General features: G+C 41.4%; 2 protein-coding genes across 2 annotated transcripts; both read right to left on the bottom strand.

Moving 5' to 3' along the window:
• Window positions 1–882: 882 nt before the first annotated feature.
• slitrk5b (SLIT and NTRK-like family, member 5b) lies at window positions 883–3,550 on the bottom strand (the record flags this gene model as incomplete). The annotated part of the gene is made up of 1 exon (XM_080535549.1): window positions 883–3,550. The coding sequence occupies exon 1, from the start codon at window positions 3,493–3,495 to the stop codon at window positions 883–885; it is 2,613 nt and encodes an 870-aa protein (XP_080391675.1). The 5' UTR covers window positions 3,496–3,550.
• Window positions 3,551–11,151: 7,601 nt separating this feature from the next.
• On the bottom strand, window positions 11,152–21,226 carry LOC308162775 (protocadherin-17-like; the record flags this gene model as incomplete). Its single annotated transcript, XM_080536917.1, has 4 exons — window positions 11,152–11,747; window positions 17,176–17,348; window positions 17,479–17,537; window positions 18,755–21,226. 4 exons carry the CDS (start codon window positions 21,224–21,226, stop codon window positions 11,152–11,154), a joined length of 3,300 nt encoding a protein of 1,099 aa, XP_080393043.1.
• Between the last annotated feature and the right edge of the window lie 303 nt (window positions 21,227–21,529).

Here is a 21,529-nt window from a genome sequence, read left to right as displayed (position 1 = left end):
GTGATCAAATATGTCAATATGTTAAAAGTGGCAGTCATAAGAACATTGTTGTTTTGCATCTCAATAATACATATATAACTATTAGTAGCAACAATAAGGAGTCAAACTGACTCTTTCCAGTCAGGGGTAGGGTGGGGGTTATATACAGATTGTTTTACAGTCCAGGGAAACATTTGGGAAAAGATAAAATAATTGGATTATTGTCTTAATTAGGGTAAAGGAATTGGCTATATCTAGGTATAGTGCAATTATGTCTTATAACTTTCCGTCACAATGCAGTTGCATGTGTGCAAATTATTCAACCATGGCTATAATCACGTTTCACATACTGTACACAATACATAAGAAAGTGACATCATATTGTAGACCAGTTTTGGTCAATAGTGCATTGTGTGCAAAATAATTAAAATTAAAACAGAGAATTAGATATTTGTATAAAAATAGGCAATTATTTAAACCATGAGCATACCACAACCAAAATCATCCGTAACTGTGTACTATGGATTTATCTTTTAAAACTTGCTTTTTAAAACTTGCTTTCCCAAAAAGTTGAGAATGATTAATGAAAAACAGTTGAGCTTTTAAAAAAAAAGAAAATAATCATATTAAATGCAACAGGCATATGTAAACTGCATAATATACATAGTGTTAGGGATAGGACAACCTAATTACAATCCCTTCAAAAGTCAACCAGTAAACAATAAACATACTCCATGATGGATTTTGGATTTTGAAATATCACAAAAGCATAGATTTCTTTATGCTATTGGAGAAGTATTGTCAAGTCAGTGTACATTTAAAAGATAAAAAATGTACCATAAAACATGTCGCTATAGTCCCAATGAATCAACCCTTCAAGGAAAATCAAGTCATTCAAGTCATTCAAAACTGGGTAAATGTTGTACGTTTCTCAAGAACTTCAAGGTAGTCTGGATCAATATGAAGCTTAGCTTTCAGTTCCCAATATTCACTCCTGTTGGGCTCAACATAAACAGTACTTGGTGCTGTGCAATACAGTATTGTCTGTTGTATTCTCTCTGGTTGCATGTATTGATGTCTGACATCGAAGTCTGAGGTATACTGGCTAGATGAATGGGCCATATGTCCATGTCGGCATGGTAACGTACTGCTGCTATATGGTGATTGTTTGTCTGGTTCTAAGACATCTCTGTAGTAATACTGGTCATCCTGCAAAGTGGAGGAGGGCTTGTTAAGTGGCTCTGGAGTCGTAACACTGTAGTCAGAACTTATTACGTTACTGCCTACCTCTTCATCTGAGTGGTTCAGGAATGCCCCATTCAACTCCTCAAAGTCTCTGTACCCTTCCACTGGTCTGCTCTCAGCTGGGTTGTAGACAGTGTTTTTACATGTGTGCTCTGTTGGAGGTGGGATGTACTCATACACATGTCCAGCAGACGTTTTGACTTTTGGAATGGATCCTTTCTTGTAGAGACCGTATTCCATGTTTAAAGAACTGATGCAAGCATTCACTGAGTTATTGTGCTCATTTTCAGATTTTTGGCGTCTCTTTTTCATTGCCACAAAGAGTCCTGCAGCCACAAACACAGACACTATGAACATCAAGAGCAGAGCTAGTATCAAAACAGATAAAGGAACAGTGTTGAATTGTGTGTCGTAATCCAAGGATGTTTCTATGGTGATAGTGCTGCCTGGAAACGATTCTTCAGAGGGTGGGATCATAGAGGAAAGTGTATCAGAGTTATTAGGACAGAAATTAGCAGACTTAATGTATCGCATATCCTCCCCAGTCAGCCTCTTAGGGGAGCCACAGATGACATTGTTGACAACAGTGCCAGTGCTAAGCTGCTCTAGCCACATCTTCATCTCCACAATGGCACAGGAGCAATCCCAGGGGTTCTCAAACAAATCTACTTGCACCAGTGTTGTAAGCTGATCTAAAACGCTAGTGACAGGCAAATAGCGAAGATGATTATTACGAAGATTTAGTCTGGCCAATGTCAATCCACTGAATATCCCCCCAGGTAAGGTTTTAAGGAGGTTGTTGTTCAGAAAGAGCAGCTGAAGATTGGGTACATGCAGAAATGTGTCGGAAACGATTTCTCTAATGACGTTGTATTCTAAATATAGGAACTGCAGGCTTTCTAGTCCATAGAACATATCGACTGCGAGGCGGTCTATCAAATTTCCATTCAAGTACAGCCTTCGTAAATGTGTTAAATCCCCAAAGGCTCTATCATGTATGTGAGCAATCCGATTGTTGCCAAGGTGGAGCAAATCTAATCCAGTCGCCTCAATAAAATCCGATCTACGCACCACAGGGATATAATTCCCTGTAAGATACATCTTTTTGGGATTGTAGGGTTTGGGGTTTAAGTCAGAGATGTGCTCAATCTTTCTCTCTTGGCAGTTGACATTCAGACCGAGGTCTGAAATTTGGAGATTGCACGTACAAGCAGTGGGACAGTCCAAAGGCACAGGGGATTTGGTCTGATATGATACGATTTGACCATAGTTCTTTGGTTTGTTGGATGGGATACGAGAAGTGGGTTTTGACTTTAATTTGCCTGACGGACGAGGTCCCTTGGTTGGTCTTGACGAGGAGCGTGCAATCCCTGATAGGGTGAATGAGGCTGTAACTGAGGCTTGTGTGGTTCTATAGTATGCATCGGTGCTTAAATGTGGTTGTGGCCGCATCTCATACTCTGCAACAGCTCTCCTGGGGCACAACTCTTGTTTGGAAACTTCATCAAGATCTCTCCCATGAAGTCGGAAAGGAAACTCACAAACCACATCACCGACCAAAGCAGCGTAGGATATGCTCTCGAGCCAGGCCTTCAGAGCTATCAGCTCACAAGAACAGTTCCACGGGTTCTCCTCTAGTTGTAATTCCACAACACTGTCCATGTGTTCCAATAGGCCTGAATAAGGGAGCAGTTTCAGTTGATTCCCCCTCAAGTCGAGGTGAGTCAAAGGGACATTTTGAAACATGTTTGTGGGCATACTAGTGATTAAATTGTCATTTAAAATCAGGACCTCCAGGTGACTCATTCTGCTGAAGGCATTGGGCTCCAAATGAGTGATGTAATTGTAGTCAATCTGTAGATACTCCAGACTTTCAAGGCCAACAAAGAAATCCTCCTTCAAAGCATCGATTTTGTTATTGTTGAGATGTAATCTTTTTAATCCCTGAAGTCCATTAAAAGCTCCCGATTCAACTTTGGATATGTCATTGTTGCCCAAATGCAATATTGTAAGCCCATTGTACTCAACAAAGTCATTTGCAAAAAGCCTCTTCAAAAGATTGCCTGTGAGCAATAAATGATACATTGGAAAATACACCGGGCTTATTTCCGTGAGACTAAGGATTCCTCTGTTTTCACAGCCCACAGTCAGTATCCCCTCTTTCTCCTCACAGGCACACAGTCTTTGACATATCTCTCCATAATTGTCAAACATCTCAACAATGCCCACAGATGTAGCAACCAACAAAAGTATTGTAATCCAGATATCCATTTTCCTGTATTGATGGACAAACTCAGTGTTGTGCTGATGAAGTATGTACTGTCATCTAGAAACAGAAGACATACAATAATTCAACAATAAGCCATTAATGCAAAGGTTTAAGACAGCACCTGCCCAAGGGTAAATCTAAATCAAGCTACAGTAACTGGACTAAAATGAAAAAGCTTGAAAGATTGCATGAATTACTCCAATAATATAATGCAAATAGCATAATGAGTTAAACGAGTCCAATATTCAGCCCATATGTAAGTACAGTAAACCTAATTATATATATATACATTTTTTAAAAGATCCATCAAAATAAGCCAAAAAACAACGGATGTACAGTATGTTGTTGATATTCAATGCTTGGTCATTAAAAGCACTCAAATTTAAAACATAGGCTACCATGGATATGGTATGGTCAAATTCCAGCATTTAATGCAATGTTCTTGCATAATATCATATCCTAACAAGCCCTTACAACATTGATACTTCATATCTTTATTTATTTGCTATAAATTAAATCATAATAAAGCATCTCTAGGCTATCTCTCTTAAAAAATAAGGCACTTACCTCACTGGTGAAGATGAAGGTTCGTTGCTAGGAATATTTATATCATTTTAAAGAATTCAATGTTGAGATGTCTACACCTTATTCCTTATGAAGACGTTCGCCGTCTCTAATTCACGACAGAGGATAAAAGAAATGCTGATCAACCATATCTGCCAAATGCTTTTCTCTTTTCATAACACGACCTATGCCGGAGGAGGCAGAGCTATCCATGGTAACAAAGTTGCTTATTCGGGCTCTCTCTCTCTCTCTCTCTCTCTCTCTCTCTCTCTCTCTCTCTCTCTCTCTCTCTCTCTCTCTCTCTCTCTCTCTCTCTCTCTCTCTCTCTCTGTCTCTCTCTCTCTCTCTCTCTCTCCCTCTCTCTCTCTGTCTCTCTCCCTCTCCCTCTCTCTCTCTTTCTCTCTCTCTCTCTCCCTCTCTCTCTCTCTGTCTCTCTCTCCCCCCCCTCTCTCTCTCTCTCTCTCTCTCTCTGTCTCTCTCTCTCTCTCCCCCCCCCCCTCTCTCTCTCTCTCCCCCCCCCCCCCCCCCCCCCTTCACTCACACACGGGGGGCACACGAGCAATGTCTTATGTATTATGTAATCGCAGGTACAATAACAGCCTACTGGACTTGTAGGTTATGACTGAGCACTAACATCCGGACTAACGCATGTTAAACCTCGGCTAACCTGTCATTATGCTCAACTTTTAGTAGACCACACATACCCACACATGCATCAACTCCACCCTCCCAATAACCTTCTCAACCGTCGCTATCGGCTCTGACGATCAATGAAACGAAAATCAGGACATAGTCAACATTTCGTGACGTTTTGTCAAAATTTAGTTTTTTTACATAATCTGATCCATTAGGTGTTTATTAATGCCTGTGTGATGTTATTTTAAAAATGTTGACATTTTTGAGTTAGTAATTCATAAAATACAAAGGTTCCATCTCACCAAACATAATGGAATGTCAAAACGTTGACGCTCAATATCTCTGAACGGCCCTAAACGGAGATAGAACCTTATCATTCTAAGCTCACGATTTGCCCATTTTTAGATTGGGCAATCCCTCCGTTCACCCACGAATGTGCGAAAAAAAATTGTCGCGTCATTGAATGTTACAGGGAGAAAAAGAGACGTCAATTGAACGGATACATCTTACCCCAGTAACACCTCTAAAAGACGGAGCACTGCATGGATGCCGATAGCCTCCTGTACTGTCCGCGTCATCAATAATTCATTGCATATCAAGCGTTTCGTTTCGTGTTCTCGAAAGAGGTAAAGGAAACGCGTTCACCACGTTTCGGAGGAGGTCAAAAAGCACCGTTATTTACCAGACGGCCAATCTAGACACATCTGCGTCGTGAGAGTAGCATCTGGGTCAATAATGACATGACATAGTCACATTTGACTTTCTTCACATGCTGTGTATTCAAATGGAGGAAATATGTATTTTCTTTAAACCCAAGACTAAACCGGGAGAAAGACTACACACCCCTCCAAAACACTGTGAATGGTATGACTTGTATTGCAATGGATTCAAATCTCCTGCTATTTTGGGCACCTCACCTTGAACAAGTGTTGACCATGTGATCATATTTCATACCCAATACATGTGGTGCTGATGTTAGGTACTATTTGCTTTCTGTTTATATAACATCTGACCTTAACTGTAACTTTACTTTACTGTTTGTCTATACATACTATATCTGTACAGCCTAAAGGCATCTACCCAGCGTAATACCTGATGGGAGAGACAACTCTCAGACAGCTTTACATCATCAATACTTTCTCTTCGAAATATTGAATCCAAGAAACTAGACTTTTTTTGTAAAGAATAATTTAACCAGCTAAGTCTATTAAGAGGGATTCTGGCTGCCATGTCACATATAATATCCATCTCAGTATGTATGTATGCATAAAAGTATATTCATGTAGCCACAGTTCTCCTCCGTATGTAGCATCTAGGATGAGGCAGAGAAAGCAGATGTGAACTGCATGTTTTATTGTAAATTCAAAGGATAAGGGGATAATTACTTGCCATCAGAGTGTGTGTGTGAAAGAGGAGATAAGGGGTGCCTAAAATAGATGATCAAGTGAAATGTCTCTGTGGTATCCAGGGTGAGAATTGAAATGAAACACTTTAGGGGAACATCTTTCCAGGTGCAAATTAGCAAATTTAGCATATACGACCTTGAAAAGTTTTAGTATGGCACTGTTTATGCTAGAAAATGTTTTGTTTACTGGTAATTGGCTCGTATCATTAGTTACTGCATTATCAGGAAGCACATCTCTCCTCCACCGCCGAGTTCTTCACAGTTACATGGAAACAGTTGGAGTAAGCATGGCTGATAGCACCTCTCTCGCTGACTGATTACATTGCAATTGATTTCTGCCAAAATGTCAGGAAAAGCAAGGGTCCAGTACCATTAATGCGTGTCAGATGAAAGCCGAAGGTAAGGGGGCTCTGTTATCACTCATGTGTCACCCCAGCTGGAGAATGACAGAGTGGTGCCATGGGTTTAATTGGTGTTAACACTTGTGCTGGGGAGCTGCTGCTGGAGTCTCGAAGGCAATGCCCAGTCATTGTGACTGTGAGTCAGGAGGGCAGCATTTGATTTGGATTGAGGGAAAGCGGCCATGTTTATTTTCTGAACTAAAGGAAGATAAAGGAGAAAAGTTTTGAGAGGCTTGAAGATGTTTGGACGACGATAGAATAAACTGGATCAATTCAGGGTTAAAGACGGATGAAGTTTTGAAAGAATTTTCGGTAATTTAAAATACTTCTCTGGACGAATGGGTACACCAGGTAAACCATAGTGGTATATGGGCATAAATGGCTTTTAATTGGTGTGACTGATGTCAAAGGTCATGGTATCTAGATCAATCACACACACACACACACACACACACACACACACACACACACACACACACACACACACACACACACACACACACACACACACACACACACACACACACACACACACACACACACACACACACACACACATTTTCCTCTCAGTCGCTGTATGGGTTTGAAATGCCAGGGATGATTATTCCTCTGGATTGCTCAGGTGACTTTGCAGAGAAAGACAGTCATAAATCAAAGCCACCCTCTGGTCAGAAAATAGCTCCACAGTAAATATCCATGACCCGCTCATTTTTGAGCGGAGATTTCCAGCAAAGCTATAAAGCACACTGTCATGAGTGACTGGCCCAACTCCTAAGCTATTAATGATGTGATGATTAAACTCCATTCAGAATAACCCAGGACACTTAAAGTGTCATATCAGGTTTGTCACTGAGTCACTGTCTTCTGAGAGCCCATGGTCACATCATTATGGACTTGCCTTTTCCCTTCAACAGTTAGGTTCCGCGGATTGGCACTCAGGTTCTATAAAATCACAAACCATCCCTCAAACTTCTTATTTTGTTGTCCTTGAAAATTACAAACACTACTGTTTCACTTGTGATAGTGCACTGCTATCTTGTAACTTGTGACTTCCATCTTACCAGGATAGTACAGACACTCTACAAATGCAGCACGTAATCAGGTCATCCTTTTCAACTCTTGCCTTCTTCTGGCAGCCAAGCTTTGTGTTACACTAAACTGTGTATTGATTCAATAAACTGTCTATCGATTCCAGGTGCTGGTCCTATTCTTTTCCCTTCAATATATTCCATTTTTATCTGTCATAGCAGATAAATGTACCTGAGGGGAGACTCACCGTAGATCCAGGAGCAAGCTTTGAAAGAATGTGTGTGTCAATTCAAATATTGACCCACTTTGTCTCTGAAGAAGGAGGGTAAAACCACAAAATTCAGTTCCAAGTGAGAGAAGGATGCTTTTCCCCCCATAAAGAAGCCCAGGTGAAGTCTGGTTGAAACTCCCTAATCCTGTATCTATGATTGACAGACTAACACATATTTGAACGCTTCCCTTAGGACAACACCATCAGCAACACAATTTTAACAAGCACTTAAGATGGAACAGCCATGGAGGCAATCTTTTCCCCTTCTTTCTCGCCTACGACAGGGCCTATATAAAAGGTGTTAATTCCCACGGGTGAGGTTGAACACTAACTGCAGTCAACAGTGTCAACTCCACAAAGAGTAGGAGCTGAACAACACTATTCTTCAACACTATTAAGCCCAAAACCCTAACCCTAAAAGACCCTCTAATCTCTTTACTTCCTAGACTGCCATGTCAGGTGTGTCCACTCACAATGGGAATCACACTGTGGATGCACTGTGGATGCCCTCTCCTCTCTCACAGTCATAACAGCATATGACAATATCAGAGTATTGTTGCTGAAATGTCTCATAAAGTCAATGTAAGGATGAGCCATTATTCTCACAGTCATTCACATGACAACATTATTTTAATGTACACTCCAAATGTCCGCCATGTTTGTCAGCAAAAAGATATCATGACTAGAAGATAGTTGCCCAAGAGGCAGACAAATTATGTTTTTTAAAGTTGAAATGAGTGAACACTCTCAATATTATTTTAGAACATTCTTTTTCGGTTTTTCACCATCACCAGCTTTCAGCCAAGTGGAACCATTTGGAAAGCATTCAGTGAAGGTGGAAGACAAGCTCTTAATCGGCTGTGTTATTGAATTATTGAATTAACAGCTTATGTGCTCAGGGTGAGCATGTCAATTTTTTACAACTGAATGGTACATCGCTCATTCCCCTTTTCATTTGAATAGATCATTTGTGTATGTAAAATGTAGAAGAAAAGGGGTATTACACAGATCGGTTTCATTGTCTGTAATTCCTATTCATTCTGAATGTAATCATTCTGAGAGACAAGTCATATTCATCCAACAGTACTCAACGCCAGTCCCTAATCTGTATTCAATGCTTCTCAACAACATGCAGCTTTTTGTCAAGCAGTTGTTGCACGGTGTTAATTAAAGAAGGGTTTTCTTCATATAATACATTTTGCATAATTGCATCTGAAGTGGGAGTTTAACCTGTACAGTCATCTTTAAGATTTTTCATATCTGTTGTGGATCTCAGGGCTAAATGTGACCAAATTGCTTGACTGCTTTTAGATTGACATTCAGCTCACCTGTTTTCATGTCTAGTGTTTAGAAACTATGGCACTGAAGTAGAGAGAAAAAGAGACGTGTCTGTATTTCAATAGGAATGAGTTGCTGTGACCCACGCAATTTCTCTCTCAAAGAGTATTTCAACTTATGCAGATGAGCTCATCAGAGCTGCCTGCTGGGTTGCAGCATCTCGGTCTGGAATTGTGTCAATACCAGAGCACCAAAACAAATGCAAATCGAAATTGAAATTAATATGTTTTCCCTGAGGAGGGAATGAGTCTTCCATGTAGTCATCTCTCAGAAGATGACAGGATATTGTTTTCCTCCAAACAAGGACTATGGTGTTCTTCCACCAATCTACTTCTCAGTGAGATGGCATACAAATGTCATATGTCATCTGGTTGAGAGAAGACAAGGAATAATTTAATATCTAGGTGGGGGTAATTTTTCTGTAGCAAAACACGTTGCCTTGTTGAAATTCTTATGGTACTTCAGCAGACAGAGCTGGATGAGAGACATGCTTCGTATATGTTTACTATAACTGCCAGTCTCCTCGGTGATGCAGCTCATGTCAAAGAATCAGTTACATTCTATGCAGCTGTTTGAGTGAGTAGACAGTCACATAGGGACTAGCAGGGTATGTCTGTAAAGATATCAGTAAAGGCAGGATAAAATGGCCCAGAGCTGTCATACCATTGCTGTTGTCCATCCCCCTGTACTAAATGTGTGTATATGTTACTGCTGGGGAATTTATTCTACCTTGAATCAATCTAGATTGGAACGAGTGGTTGTTGTTGCTCATGACAAACTGTCTCTTATGTTGTCAGCGGGTTAGACAGACTGCATTGTCACTTGTCAGAAACACAGGAAATTTATTAAAATGGACGTCCTACCTCAGAATTTAAATTCAAGAATACCAGTACAGCAACATAAACTGGCAGCCTACGTCGAAGGCATACTTAAGTGGCACAGCTGCGGTGATTTGCTGTTTAATGAAGTACACTGAAGGCCTGAGGTCAACACATCTAGCATAATGTACACCACTTCATATGGTCTGATTTAATGTGTGTGCTGTTAAGGATAATTAACTGGTGTGTAAAAACAAAGGTGACTGTGGTTAAGAGTATGATAATATAAGGTTCACTTGAATGAGGTCCTGACCGCTGTTTAAAATCAGCCTGGCTCATATTGAAATGTGTTTATGGGGTTGTCGCTTTTTTGACAGTTGATTAAGCAAGATAAATCATGCCAGCCTTGGAGCCATACCGTGGCTCGAAGCTCTAATCCTGAAGCATAATAAAGCTTGATAGCTTTAGAGGCACCATTTGTCAAAAATAATTACATTCCATGTACGCAGAAACACATGTGTATACAAATTTAATAAAATACACAACAAGTACAGTAGCCCATATCCACTTGAAAGCTCAGCTTATTTGCACATAAACTGCAGAGGAGACAACAATAAATTACAAATACATTCATAAAAAACTGTCAGATTTTTCAGGGACCTCAAATGGTTTTATGAAAAGGGACATTCCATGTTCTACCAGAGCAGAGTCACCTTTAATAGTTCATAAGACACTTCACATTGTATTTCACTTCAATGATATGTATTTCAATTGTCTGCAATATTCAAAGGGATGTTTCTCATACACTAGGTGAAGACAAAAGCATATCACTGTACATAAGCAGACAGGACTCAATAGCTTTACAGCAGCAATTCGTTCCACAGCCTCACAAATTGGAGTTTGAAATGTGTAAAATACAGACACCTACAGTAAATTGACAGGTATACCATGAAAACACACAAGGAAATGTAAGCCATGATTTTCTCCCCCCCAGCCCGTCACAGAATCAAAGACGTACTTATTTCACTTTACACAACAAGTCACAAATTCAAAAACAAAACAGAGAAGTCTGATGGTTTTTGGTTGTACATACAATGCATGTCAGGAACCTTTCTGGGTGGAAAATAATTGACCCCTTTGCCATTTATTTGAGATATCATCATCGCCTCTATCAGAGAGCAAGACCAGATGACCTTTCAGTTCCCAGAATGCCGCTGGTTCAGCCCAAACTCCCCTCCCCCACACTCCTGGCTGATGACAGAGCTGTGGACAAGGCTGCTGGTCAGGGACTTGGGCCTGAGCTGGCAGGTCAGGTAAGAGGGCTCGTCCAGTTCTGTGTGTGGTGGTGAACACTGGCCGTCTGGAGGTCCGTAGGCACTGCCCCCCTCCCTCTCCCTCTGCCCCTGGCCCTCCCTCTCCTCTAGGGCCTGTTTGCTGGGTGAGTCCAGGGGTGTGTTTACCTTGGTGGGGCTGCTGGATGTAGACGGGCACTCTTGCAGGAGGGGACTGAGCTCACGCTGGGACTTTAAGTAGGGCTTGACGTTGGCCACGAGGATGGTGCTGTCCCGCTGCTCCTTCCCAAACGTGCTGAGGGTTTTTCTACTACCGCCACGGCTGATGGTGCCATAAATCTCTGTCTCTACGATGGCCTCCATTCCCACAGGGATGAAAAGGTTGGTGCGATTATCAGCACTGTCTGCTTGGCTTCCTATCCGTAACTTTGGCATCCAGCATCTGTCAGAATGTCCCAGAGCACGACATTCATCTGTGCAGTGGACTGATTTGTCTTGCCCTACAGAAACAGTTACAAAGTTGTTAGAGGACAATCACTCTTGCAATGGGGACACTTAATGCACATTATCAAGTTGGAAAATAAATTAGTATGAATGAATGAATGAATGAATGAATCAATTAATCAATTAATCAATTATTTCTGGGGAACAAGTACAAGCAACTCCTATTTGAAGTCTGTCAGGACTAAGATCAAGAGAAATTGTGTGTTTGAGTTCAAAATGCATTTTAAATTCTAAAGGGAGAACCAAACGAAAACAGTTTGATTCGGCAAAACTACAATACAGATCCCACACGTTACAATCATGATGCTTTGAAGGCAACACCCCCGATGCAGACTATCACAGATTACAGTTATGTGCCATGTGCATTTGTTTTTGTCTGCCTTTCATCTCATGTCTGAGAAATGTGCTAGCAGATGACAATGATGCAAAGAGAAGTTTGTATTAAAAAGGTTCACAATAGAAAAAGTACAGGAGGGTAGGTTTGGTCTATCATTGTATTTTTTTTTTTCATTCTAATACAAGTCAGCACTATTCCATGTAAAGGTAAATCTTTCAGGATGTTGACATGTCATGGCTCACACTCAAAACAAACTGTTTCCTGCCACCGTTGCATATTGTCCAATACCATGAATGTATTACCGGAGGAGCCTACCGGCTATGTTTTGACATGTAAGTGCCATAGTCTGTGTCATTCAAATCAAGCCACCTTCAAGCTCTAGGACTAATCATCTCTAATGGATCTACAATTGCAGGGTATGCCTTGTGGATGCTTGTTAAAACCCAGCAACAGAAAAGACATTTAATGGGATCACATGGTATGCATACCATGAGCAACTTCGAAGAGAGAAAAACATGTTTTCAAAGAAAATAACCTGTCTGGTCATTATAAATAGAAACAGAGAAACCCTAGCAACAGAGAAACTCTGTGTGCACCTGAAGAATAATTATTCAGAGAGGAAGCCATGTAGAGCATACATTGCCTATATCAAATCTGAGAAGAGACTGGAGTCTTTGATACAGGTGAAACATAACAAAAACCTGACTTAATCCATGGTTGTGGCCTTAAGAGTTAAGGCTTTGGGGATAAGATTGAATGGCTGTTCCATTGTTCGTATTGTTATTTCTTTAGAGTCACTAGCTATTGTCCCTGACTGAATATACTGTTCAATAAATTCTCCATTACAGAGGTTATAGAATTTTCAGTCCACTTTTCCACTTTTCATGTGAACACTTCCCACACACCAGTGTATGTGCTCTGTGGACTATTAGCAACATTCTGTACTCAATGCAGACAACAAAGCGGGCTGTCTGTTTGTATATCACAATTCTGTCCATTAGTCCCCTTTTCTCCAACACCACTAGAACACTTTTTATGAAACTAAGGGGAATAATGCGTCTTGCAATCAAGATTGTTTAGAACTTTCGAAGTGACACTGACTCATCATTAAAAAACGTCAAAGTGGAAAGCTTGGAGGTTAGCCTAATGCAGTAGGCCTATAGGCTAACAAATTCAGGAATCTTATTTTGAGAAATCAACACAAAGCTGTAAGAAGCAAGACTGATGATGAATCAAATAAGCACTACACTTTCTGGTAGCCTAATACAGTATGCCTAATCAATTTTGGAATAATATTTTGTGAGTGAAATCTGTTATGCAGCTAAATTAAAAGCAACACTTGGTCTATATCAATACGGACACCAGAGTTGTGCAAGCTACGTTTATAGCCAGTCACATTTGTAACCAAATAATTTGGATGTGTAAATATTTTGTCTTAGCCCATTGGTGAAACATTGGTGTTTAAAGTAAAAGCGTCTTATACAATACAGAATTAGTACAATAGTAGCCTAATGGCACCCAAATAATTGATTTGTATTCTCTTTGGTCACAGAAGGTGACTGTAAAACAGAGACAACCACATTCATAGTAAAGATTATGAATAAATGTCTTGCTTCATTCACAGGCTTCTCCATCACTCTCATTGTATGGGGGACATTCAAGGGGGACAACATGTTTGCTGTACATGTATTTACAATTGCATTGTCAACACACAATGGAGGAAAACAATTATTACTTATTTTGATGGGGTGGAACAGTGGAACTAATGAGGCAGTGAAAGTTACCTTCTTCAAGAATCAATGGCTATATACTACAGTCATGTGAAACAATTAGGACACCCCATGAAATATTTGGTCTTTTTTAAGAAATATGGACAATATTTAATCTTCTTTCAAACAAGATATAGATAAAGGAAATGTAATTGAACCCAAAACAACGCAAACTTTGTTATCACTTATTTAACGAAAAATTTACAAAGATGCCAATTCCTACTGAGGAAAAAGTTAGGACACCCTATGCCCTAATAGCTGATTTTGCCCCCTTTGGCTGAAATAACATAAATAAGACGTTCCCTAGAACTGTCCACCAGTCTCTGACATCAATTGGGAGAAAGTGTTTCCCACTCCTCCATGCAGAATTCCTTCAGCTGTGTGATGTTGGAGGGGTGTCTTGCATGCACAGCCCGTTTCAAATCACCCCACAACATCAATAGGATTAAGATCCGGGCTTTGACTTGGCCATTCTACAACTGTCCATTTCTTTCTTTTGAGGCATTCCATGGTGGATCTACTGGAATGTTTTGGGTCATTGCCATGTTCCATGGTCCACAACTGCTTCAGCTTCAGATGGTCTCACATTTTCCTCAAGCACCCTCTGATACAAGAGAGTAAATGTTGAATATTATAGATATCTATATCTATCTATATATAGATATAGATATAGATTTCATAGTGGATTCTATGATGGTGAGCTGGCCAGGTCCTGCTGCAGCAAAGCAGCCCCACAACATGACATTTCCACCCCCATGCTTCACTGTTGGTATGAGGTTCTTGTGCTCAAATGCTGTCTTTGGTTTGCGCCAAACATGTGTTCTGTTATTGTGCCCAAATAATTAAACTTTGGATTCATCTGTCCAAAGCAAATTGTTCCAGAAGTCCTGGTGTTTGTCTAGGTGTTCTCTGGCAAACCTTTGTCTTGTCCTGTCAGGGTTTTTTGACGGCAAGGGTTTGCACACCTCCCATGAAAATCAAACTTGTGCAGTCTCTCTCTGATGATAGATGCATGTACTCAACTGTGGCAAGAGCTACCTGTAGGTCCCGTGATGACATTTTAGGATCGTTGACGACTTCTTTATGCATCTTGCAGCCTGCTCTTGGGCTGAACTTTCTAGGACGGCCTGACCTGGCCATGTTGGCAGTTACTTTAAATGTTCTCCACTTTATTTCCACTTTAATTTCTCCAAATTATTTTCCAGACAGTGGAATGGCTGATTTCTAATTGTTTGGAGATGTTTTAAATCCCTTTCCAGACTCGTACACATCTACAACCTTCTTTCTGAAGGCCTCAGAGAGGTGTTTTGATCTCACCACTGCACTACAATCACTACAATCAAGAGCAAACCAAACTAAATGTCTGAGGTTCAAATAAGACCGACTCCTTCAAAATCGTCACTAACAACATTCTAATCATTTGCACCTGATGTGGTGCACTAATTGTAGGCATTTTAAGTAGCAATAAATGTAAATCTGTTTAGTCATATTACCTCCATCTCTCAATATTGCTCAAATGAAGATCAAATGTCCATATGTTTAAATATGTTGAAAAAGCCAAAGATGTTCATTTTCACATGACTGTATTGTTAATTTAAAAGTCAAAACATTGATGTACCAATTACAGATTGCCACTTTAAGTGACTGACAGACCGATCATTAAAGTGCACATAAAATGTGAAAATCAGTTTGGCTTTTTAACCACAATTTGCACAACCAAAGTACATATTGATGAGTACATCAGGAAATACATTAACACAAGCTATTAATATTAAATGCATTGCCCCAGTTCTTTGCATTTCTCTTATCTGACATATGCAGGCCTATAAATTAATTGACATTCCAGTCAAGTGAGCATCAGTACTGTGTGTGAATTCCACTCTGCACATATGAAACATCTTTTTCAATATCTTTCTATTTGATTGGACTTTGAACGGGGGGCTGGAGAATCAGATTCAGAAATATGTGCTCCAGAAAAGTGTGATTGAATTTACACCTCCTACAGAGAGAGCTTGGCCAGCCGTTTCCCCTGGCAGCACTCACACACAGACAGACAGACAGACAGACAGACATACAGTCAGTCAGTCAGACAGACAGACAGACAGACAGACAGACAGAGAGACAGACAGACAGACAGACAGACAGATACACACACAACACACACACACACACACACACACACTCTTTCCTTTAGCAACCACAATAGTGTTCCCATCTCTGCCCTCCTGAGCTTGCCACAAACAAACAGCTCATAGCGATGCAAATGGTGTGGAAAGCACTGCATAGGGACCTGATGACCAGAGCCATTCCATTCCAAGACACTTCTATCTCTCACTGAGGGAAATGAGAGCCAGCTCCACTTCAGTCAAGTCCTCCATTATCTTTTCCGTAGCAGGCCCACTGACTTTCCTGCCTATGGGAGATGTGCTTCATCTTCTCTGTGCATCGCATCATAAAGGAAAATAGCTAAATAAACCAATGTTAATCTTGCCAATGGTGAAATGGATATGACTGGTTGAAAAGATGTCAAACATAATATTATGTATTGTGAACTATCCCCCTCAGTGATGTGAAATACTCAATTTTCTACCAACCAACGATATCTTATTTTCGAAAACATTCTACCCACACAAAGCAACTAGCGACTGAGAATATATTTCCACATTTAGAATGTGAAAACTCTTTTAGGATTCACAAAAGGTTCCTTCTCTGTTTATGCTGAAAGTGTCTGTCATGCTTTCTTGTTGCTGTCTTGCTATTCAAGACAGGCATGCAGTGAGTTCATATTCAAATAATGAAATGATCAAATGCGACAGCTACAGAGGTACACTTTACCATGCATATGAGCTTGTTTGATTGCTAAAGCAGACAGAGGATGTTTGAACATTCTTCCTTCAGCCAATGGACCCTTTTATCCTCTGAACTATCATCTACTTTCCACTCTGGTGCCTTCATGTCATCCTGGCAGCACAGCACAGCTCAGGATTTCTGCAACTAAACTGAGCTACAATACATACAGTACTGTGGCTGCCTCACAGAGCTAAGATTTTATTCCTGTGGTGAATCCACACCACTCAAATCTGGTTTAAGTATTATGATTGTGGTATCTCTCATAGGTATAGCCTGAGGAATATCTACTTACTTCAGCTTCACCCAGAGGGTGGAACAGTCGCAGGACACACATACCTACCTGTACTGTATAAGCTACACACGTCTTGAGTGTCTTTTGGCTTAATGCAATGATAGAGAGAAACAAGGGCTGATACAAGAGTCAGTTAAGCGTCTTGAAGATGTCAGACAATGAGAGCCTCCACTCACCCTGCTCGAGAGTCTGGCCATTAACTGCTGTTGCTTTCATCTTGAGGGCCTCCCTGGCAGACGTGTCGCAGTGGGAGCCTTTATTAGTATCCTGGTCACTATCAGCCTGGTCACTATCACCATGGCCACTGTCTCGGAGGCTTGCACGCTCTGCATCCTTAAATGTTGAGCTGCTGCAGGATGGGGGGACGACGACACACGTAACTCACCAGTGGCTCTGTGATCACTCCCATTTGACAAGCACAGTCTGATAGGTTGATATAGATATGAATGTAAAATGCAGTGATCAGATACCGCCCTTACCTTTGAACAAATGGCTGTCTGTTGCCCACATAATTGGCCTCTGGAGGAAAATTATCCGTCTGAAAATGAGAGACAATTATTGTGTGTTGTGCTTCTCAAATGTCTCATGTGTGCACTGCAACAGTAACATGTGGTAATCATAAGACATAAGCTATAAATGTCTTGGCCTAATTTTTCAGATCTGTACTTTTCAATCATTCAGGAACACACTAAGTATGTAAATAAAACATATTTTATCTAGACTGGGAGACCAGCTGCTTACAGCAGCACCCAGATAAGAACAAATCTCCTTCATGTCCATATGTGCCTATTTGGCAATGCTAAGCTGTAATGCATCAGGCACTGTCATCTGCATCCTATTTTTCCCATCTTGACAATAATGTGTTCGTGTTGATCACTCCCACATGCACTAGCAACTGGTGACACCAGCCTTGTCATCTGTGTTTTCATCTCTAAATGACACTGTCTTTGAGACTGTCCTAGATATTTACATGATTTACATGAAAAACACACTACAAGCCCCCTGGCTTCCCTGTCAATTTAATATGCTGTCCGGCATGCATAAGCAACCATGTCATCTTTACAAGGCAGGGCAATGGTGTTATCTTGCCAGCATTGGATTTGGATTGGTGGAACTGTCCCATGTTTGTAGAGGGCAAGCAATGGGATTGTAAGGTTATGCTGTGTGCATCTAGCTGTCTGGCACACAATACTTGTAGTAATGTGATCAGACAGGCTGCTCAAACACCTGTCCAATCCCACATTTCGGGCAGGGTTTTGTTTTCACTCTGTGGCAGCGGATCTGGCAGCAGCACAGCAGTCTAGTCCAAAACTCACATGGTTTGCATGTCTAACCAAAATGGCTCTCTGATTATCTAGACCACCTGTACAGTCTTGGTAGAAAAGATTCATAATGGGCAAATGTCTATATGCTTACATTCTCTGTGGAGGAAAAGCAGATCAGAAATATTCTATTCTAGTACTTGAATGACTAGTGACCAAAAATATATTCATACGTATTTTAGTAGGCCTACACTTGCAACTGGGATATCATGCTAAACCCGCCATCTGTTGAATCATTTCAATTTCACTTTTGTACAGTATGGTGGCAGAAAAAGGAAAAAAGCTGATAACAATAATGTGTGAATACATTGTTGTCAAGAGTCTTTGATTTGAAGAATGACCTCTTTCTGAGCCATGCAAGCCAAGCAAGATAAGGCAGAATAAAAGGTAAAAGGCAGATAAAAGCTTACAGCAGTACAACTCTGTTTCTTACCTGTATCACTGACATCCTATTCACTGCAGTCTCAGTAGTAAGCCCGGCGAAGCTTGAGTGATAGCCAGCCCGGGGAACCGTAAGGCTGTTGGAGGTGGTTTTAAGGTACATGACCTCTGACCTGGGCAACGTGAGAGGCAGGGGGCTCTGGTAGTCAAAACAGATGGGCGACGTGATGAGAGAAGGGCTGCTCACCACGTTCATCCTGCTCAGAGAGTCCCTCTCCTCCATCTCACTCTGCACCAGCATGATTTCGCTCTTGTTGATCCTCTTCTTCTTGCCCTTCGATCCCGCCGGGGGATTGGAATACTCTGCGACACGGCAGTTATAGTTCCCTGGTTCCTTATCTTGATGCTTGGACTTGACAGCGATGGCAGTCATGACTGCCAGGAGCATGACAGAGATGATGCAGAGGGTGACTATGAGAGGCAGGGACATGTCCCAGTGCTGTTGGTCCCCGCTGGACCTGGAGTCCCCACCGGCTGCGGCCCCTGTGTTAGCCTTAATGATGAGCTTAGCCACAGCAGACAGTGGGGTCTTCCCGTGATCTGTTACCTTCACAACCAGCTCCACCACGGGGACTACATCCTCCCAAAGTGCATGGACAGTCCTAATCTCCCCAGCCACAGGGTCCATCTCAAACAGGTGCTCCTCGTTACCCTCTGAGATCTCATAGGTCAGACGGCCACTCTCCCCGTGGTCATGGTCCATCGCTCTCACCGTGGTAACAATGTACCCCAGGCCTACGTTTCTAGGGACTGTGATCTCTGCAGTGTCATTTTGTAAGAGAGGTAATACTATAACTGGCAGATTGTCATTGACGTCAAGAACACTGACCCTGACTGTGGCGCTGCTCTCCATATGAGGTGACCCTGCATCTTTAGCTTGAACTTTGAACTCAAAAAACTTGGTTTGTTCATAATTAAAAGACCTTGAGGCATATATGGCTCCGTTGGTGGGATTGACTGACACAAAGGTATACACTGACACATCTCCAATGTGTGATGGTAGAATAGAGTAAGACACTGTTCCATTACGACCTATATCTGGATCATGGGCCAGGACAGAGCCTAGATATTCCCCAGGGATGTTGTTTTCAGGCACCTGGAGCACATAGACTGTCTTGGTAAAACGTGGTGCATTGTCATTCTCATCCAAGATTTTCACTGTAAACGATTTGGTATAATTCAAGGAGGGTATCCCATTGTCCCTGGCCACTATTGTCACATTATATTCATCCTTTAGTTCCCTGTCTAGGGGTCTGTCGGTGAGCAGAGTGTAAAAATTATCATTGTTTTCCTGCAGTCTGAACGGTACATTACCAAGCACTCTGCATTGGAGTTGGCCATTTCTCCCTGAATCTTTATCTGTGACTCTCACAAGTGCAATGACAGATTCTGGAGGGGCCGCCTCACTGATAGCACCCTGGCGCACAGACACAAAACTTATAATTGGCCAGTTATCATTCTTGTCAAGAACTTTTACTGTAATTTTACAATGGCCAGGGATCGGGTTAGGCCCAAGGTCCTTAGCCTGCACATCAAACTCAATGATTGGGTTCTCCTCATAGTCTATGTCTCCCTGAATTTTGATGACACCTGTGTTAGTGTCAATAGAAAATAGCTCCTGAATTCTATCTGATGCATATCCACTAAAAGAATAGACCACCTGTCCATTGCTCCCCTCATCTTGGTCTGTCGCATTCAAATCTATCAGTAATTTTCCAGGTGAAGAATTTTCAGGGATCTCTAGGACATAGGAGGGTTTTTCAAACACAGGGCTGTTATCATTTGAATCAGTAACTCTCACATTGATTTGCATGGACCCTGATCTTGGATATTCACCTCCATCAATAGCTGTCAGAAGAAGGGTGTGATGACTCTGATCCTCCCTATCTAGAGGTCTCTGGACAACCAGCTCTGGGTAGACGGTTCCATCACCCCTCAATTTCAAATCCAAAGAAAATGTATTGTAGTCATCTCTTGTGACCTGATATGTCTTAATTCCGTTTTCCCCAGAATCTGAGTCGTGCGCGATTGTAAGAGGGAAGCGAGTCCCAGCTGCTGCATTCTCTGATATATCAATATTGATGTGATCTGAAGGGAAGCTGGGCGAGTTGTCGTTTATATCCAGTATATCAATCTTGATCATGCATATTTCCTTGTCGTTTGCGAACACTTCCATGGAGAGCTGACACTTGGGGTTGCGTCTGCATAATGTCTCCCTGTCAATCCGTTGTTTGGTAAAGAGCAATCCACTCTCCGGATCCACGTCCACGAGATGTGGAGCAGAATTCTCCAGGACCCTAAAGTTTGATTTCTTCCCCCTCTCCATCGGTCCATATCCAGCATCCTTAGCAATGTTTCCTATAACAGTTCCAGGTCCCTGTTCCTCGGGAACAGAATAATTGAGATTTTTCAATGACAGGGCTTTAGCCCACAAGAGAAGGAAACAGAGGACAGAAAGACGCATCCCTTTAGCCTTCTAGGTATGCGCGTGCTTAAAATATTCCCTTTTTTACTTGCAACCTGTTGATTTGTTCAGCAGCCCACCACTACCACTAAAATCACCCGAGACAGGTACCGTAGTTTTGTTTCCAACACGACGGAGAGGTGATTCAATTCAATCGATCCCTTATGAACCAGCCTTTTCGATTTCCCTTTTTACGCGGTCCCTTTTAACCTCCTTCACATGCCGTTCAAATGTGATGAACTCTTCTGTCAACAAAGACGAACGCCCAAAGACATCTTACGCGTTAACGCAATACAACATTTA

The sequence above is a fragment of the Nansenia antarctica genome, assembly GCF_963989245.1.
Source record: "Nansenia antarctica genome assembly, chromosome: 7".
Lineage (NCBI taxonomy): Eukaryota > Metazoa > Chordata > Actinopteri > Argentiniformes > Microstomatidae > Nansenia > Nansenia antarctica.
The sequence above is the reverse complement of the archived record's forward strand: the minus strand, read 5'-3'. Positions and strand labels throughout refer to the sequence as shown.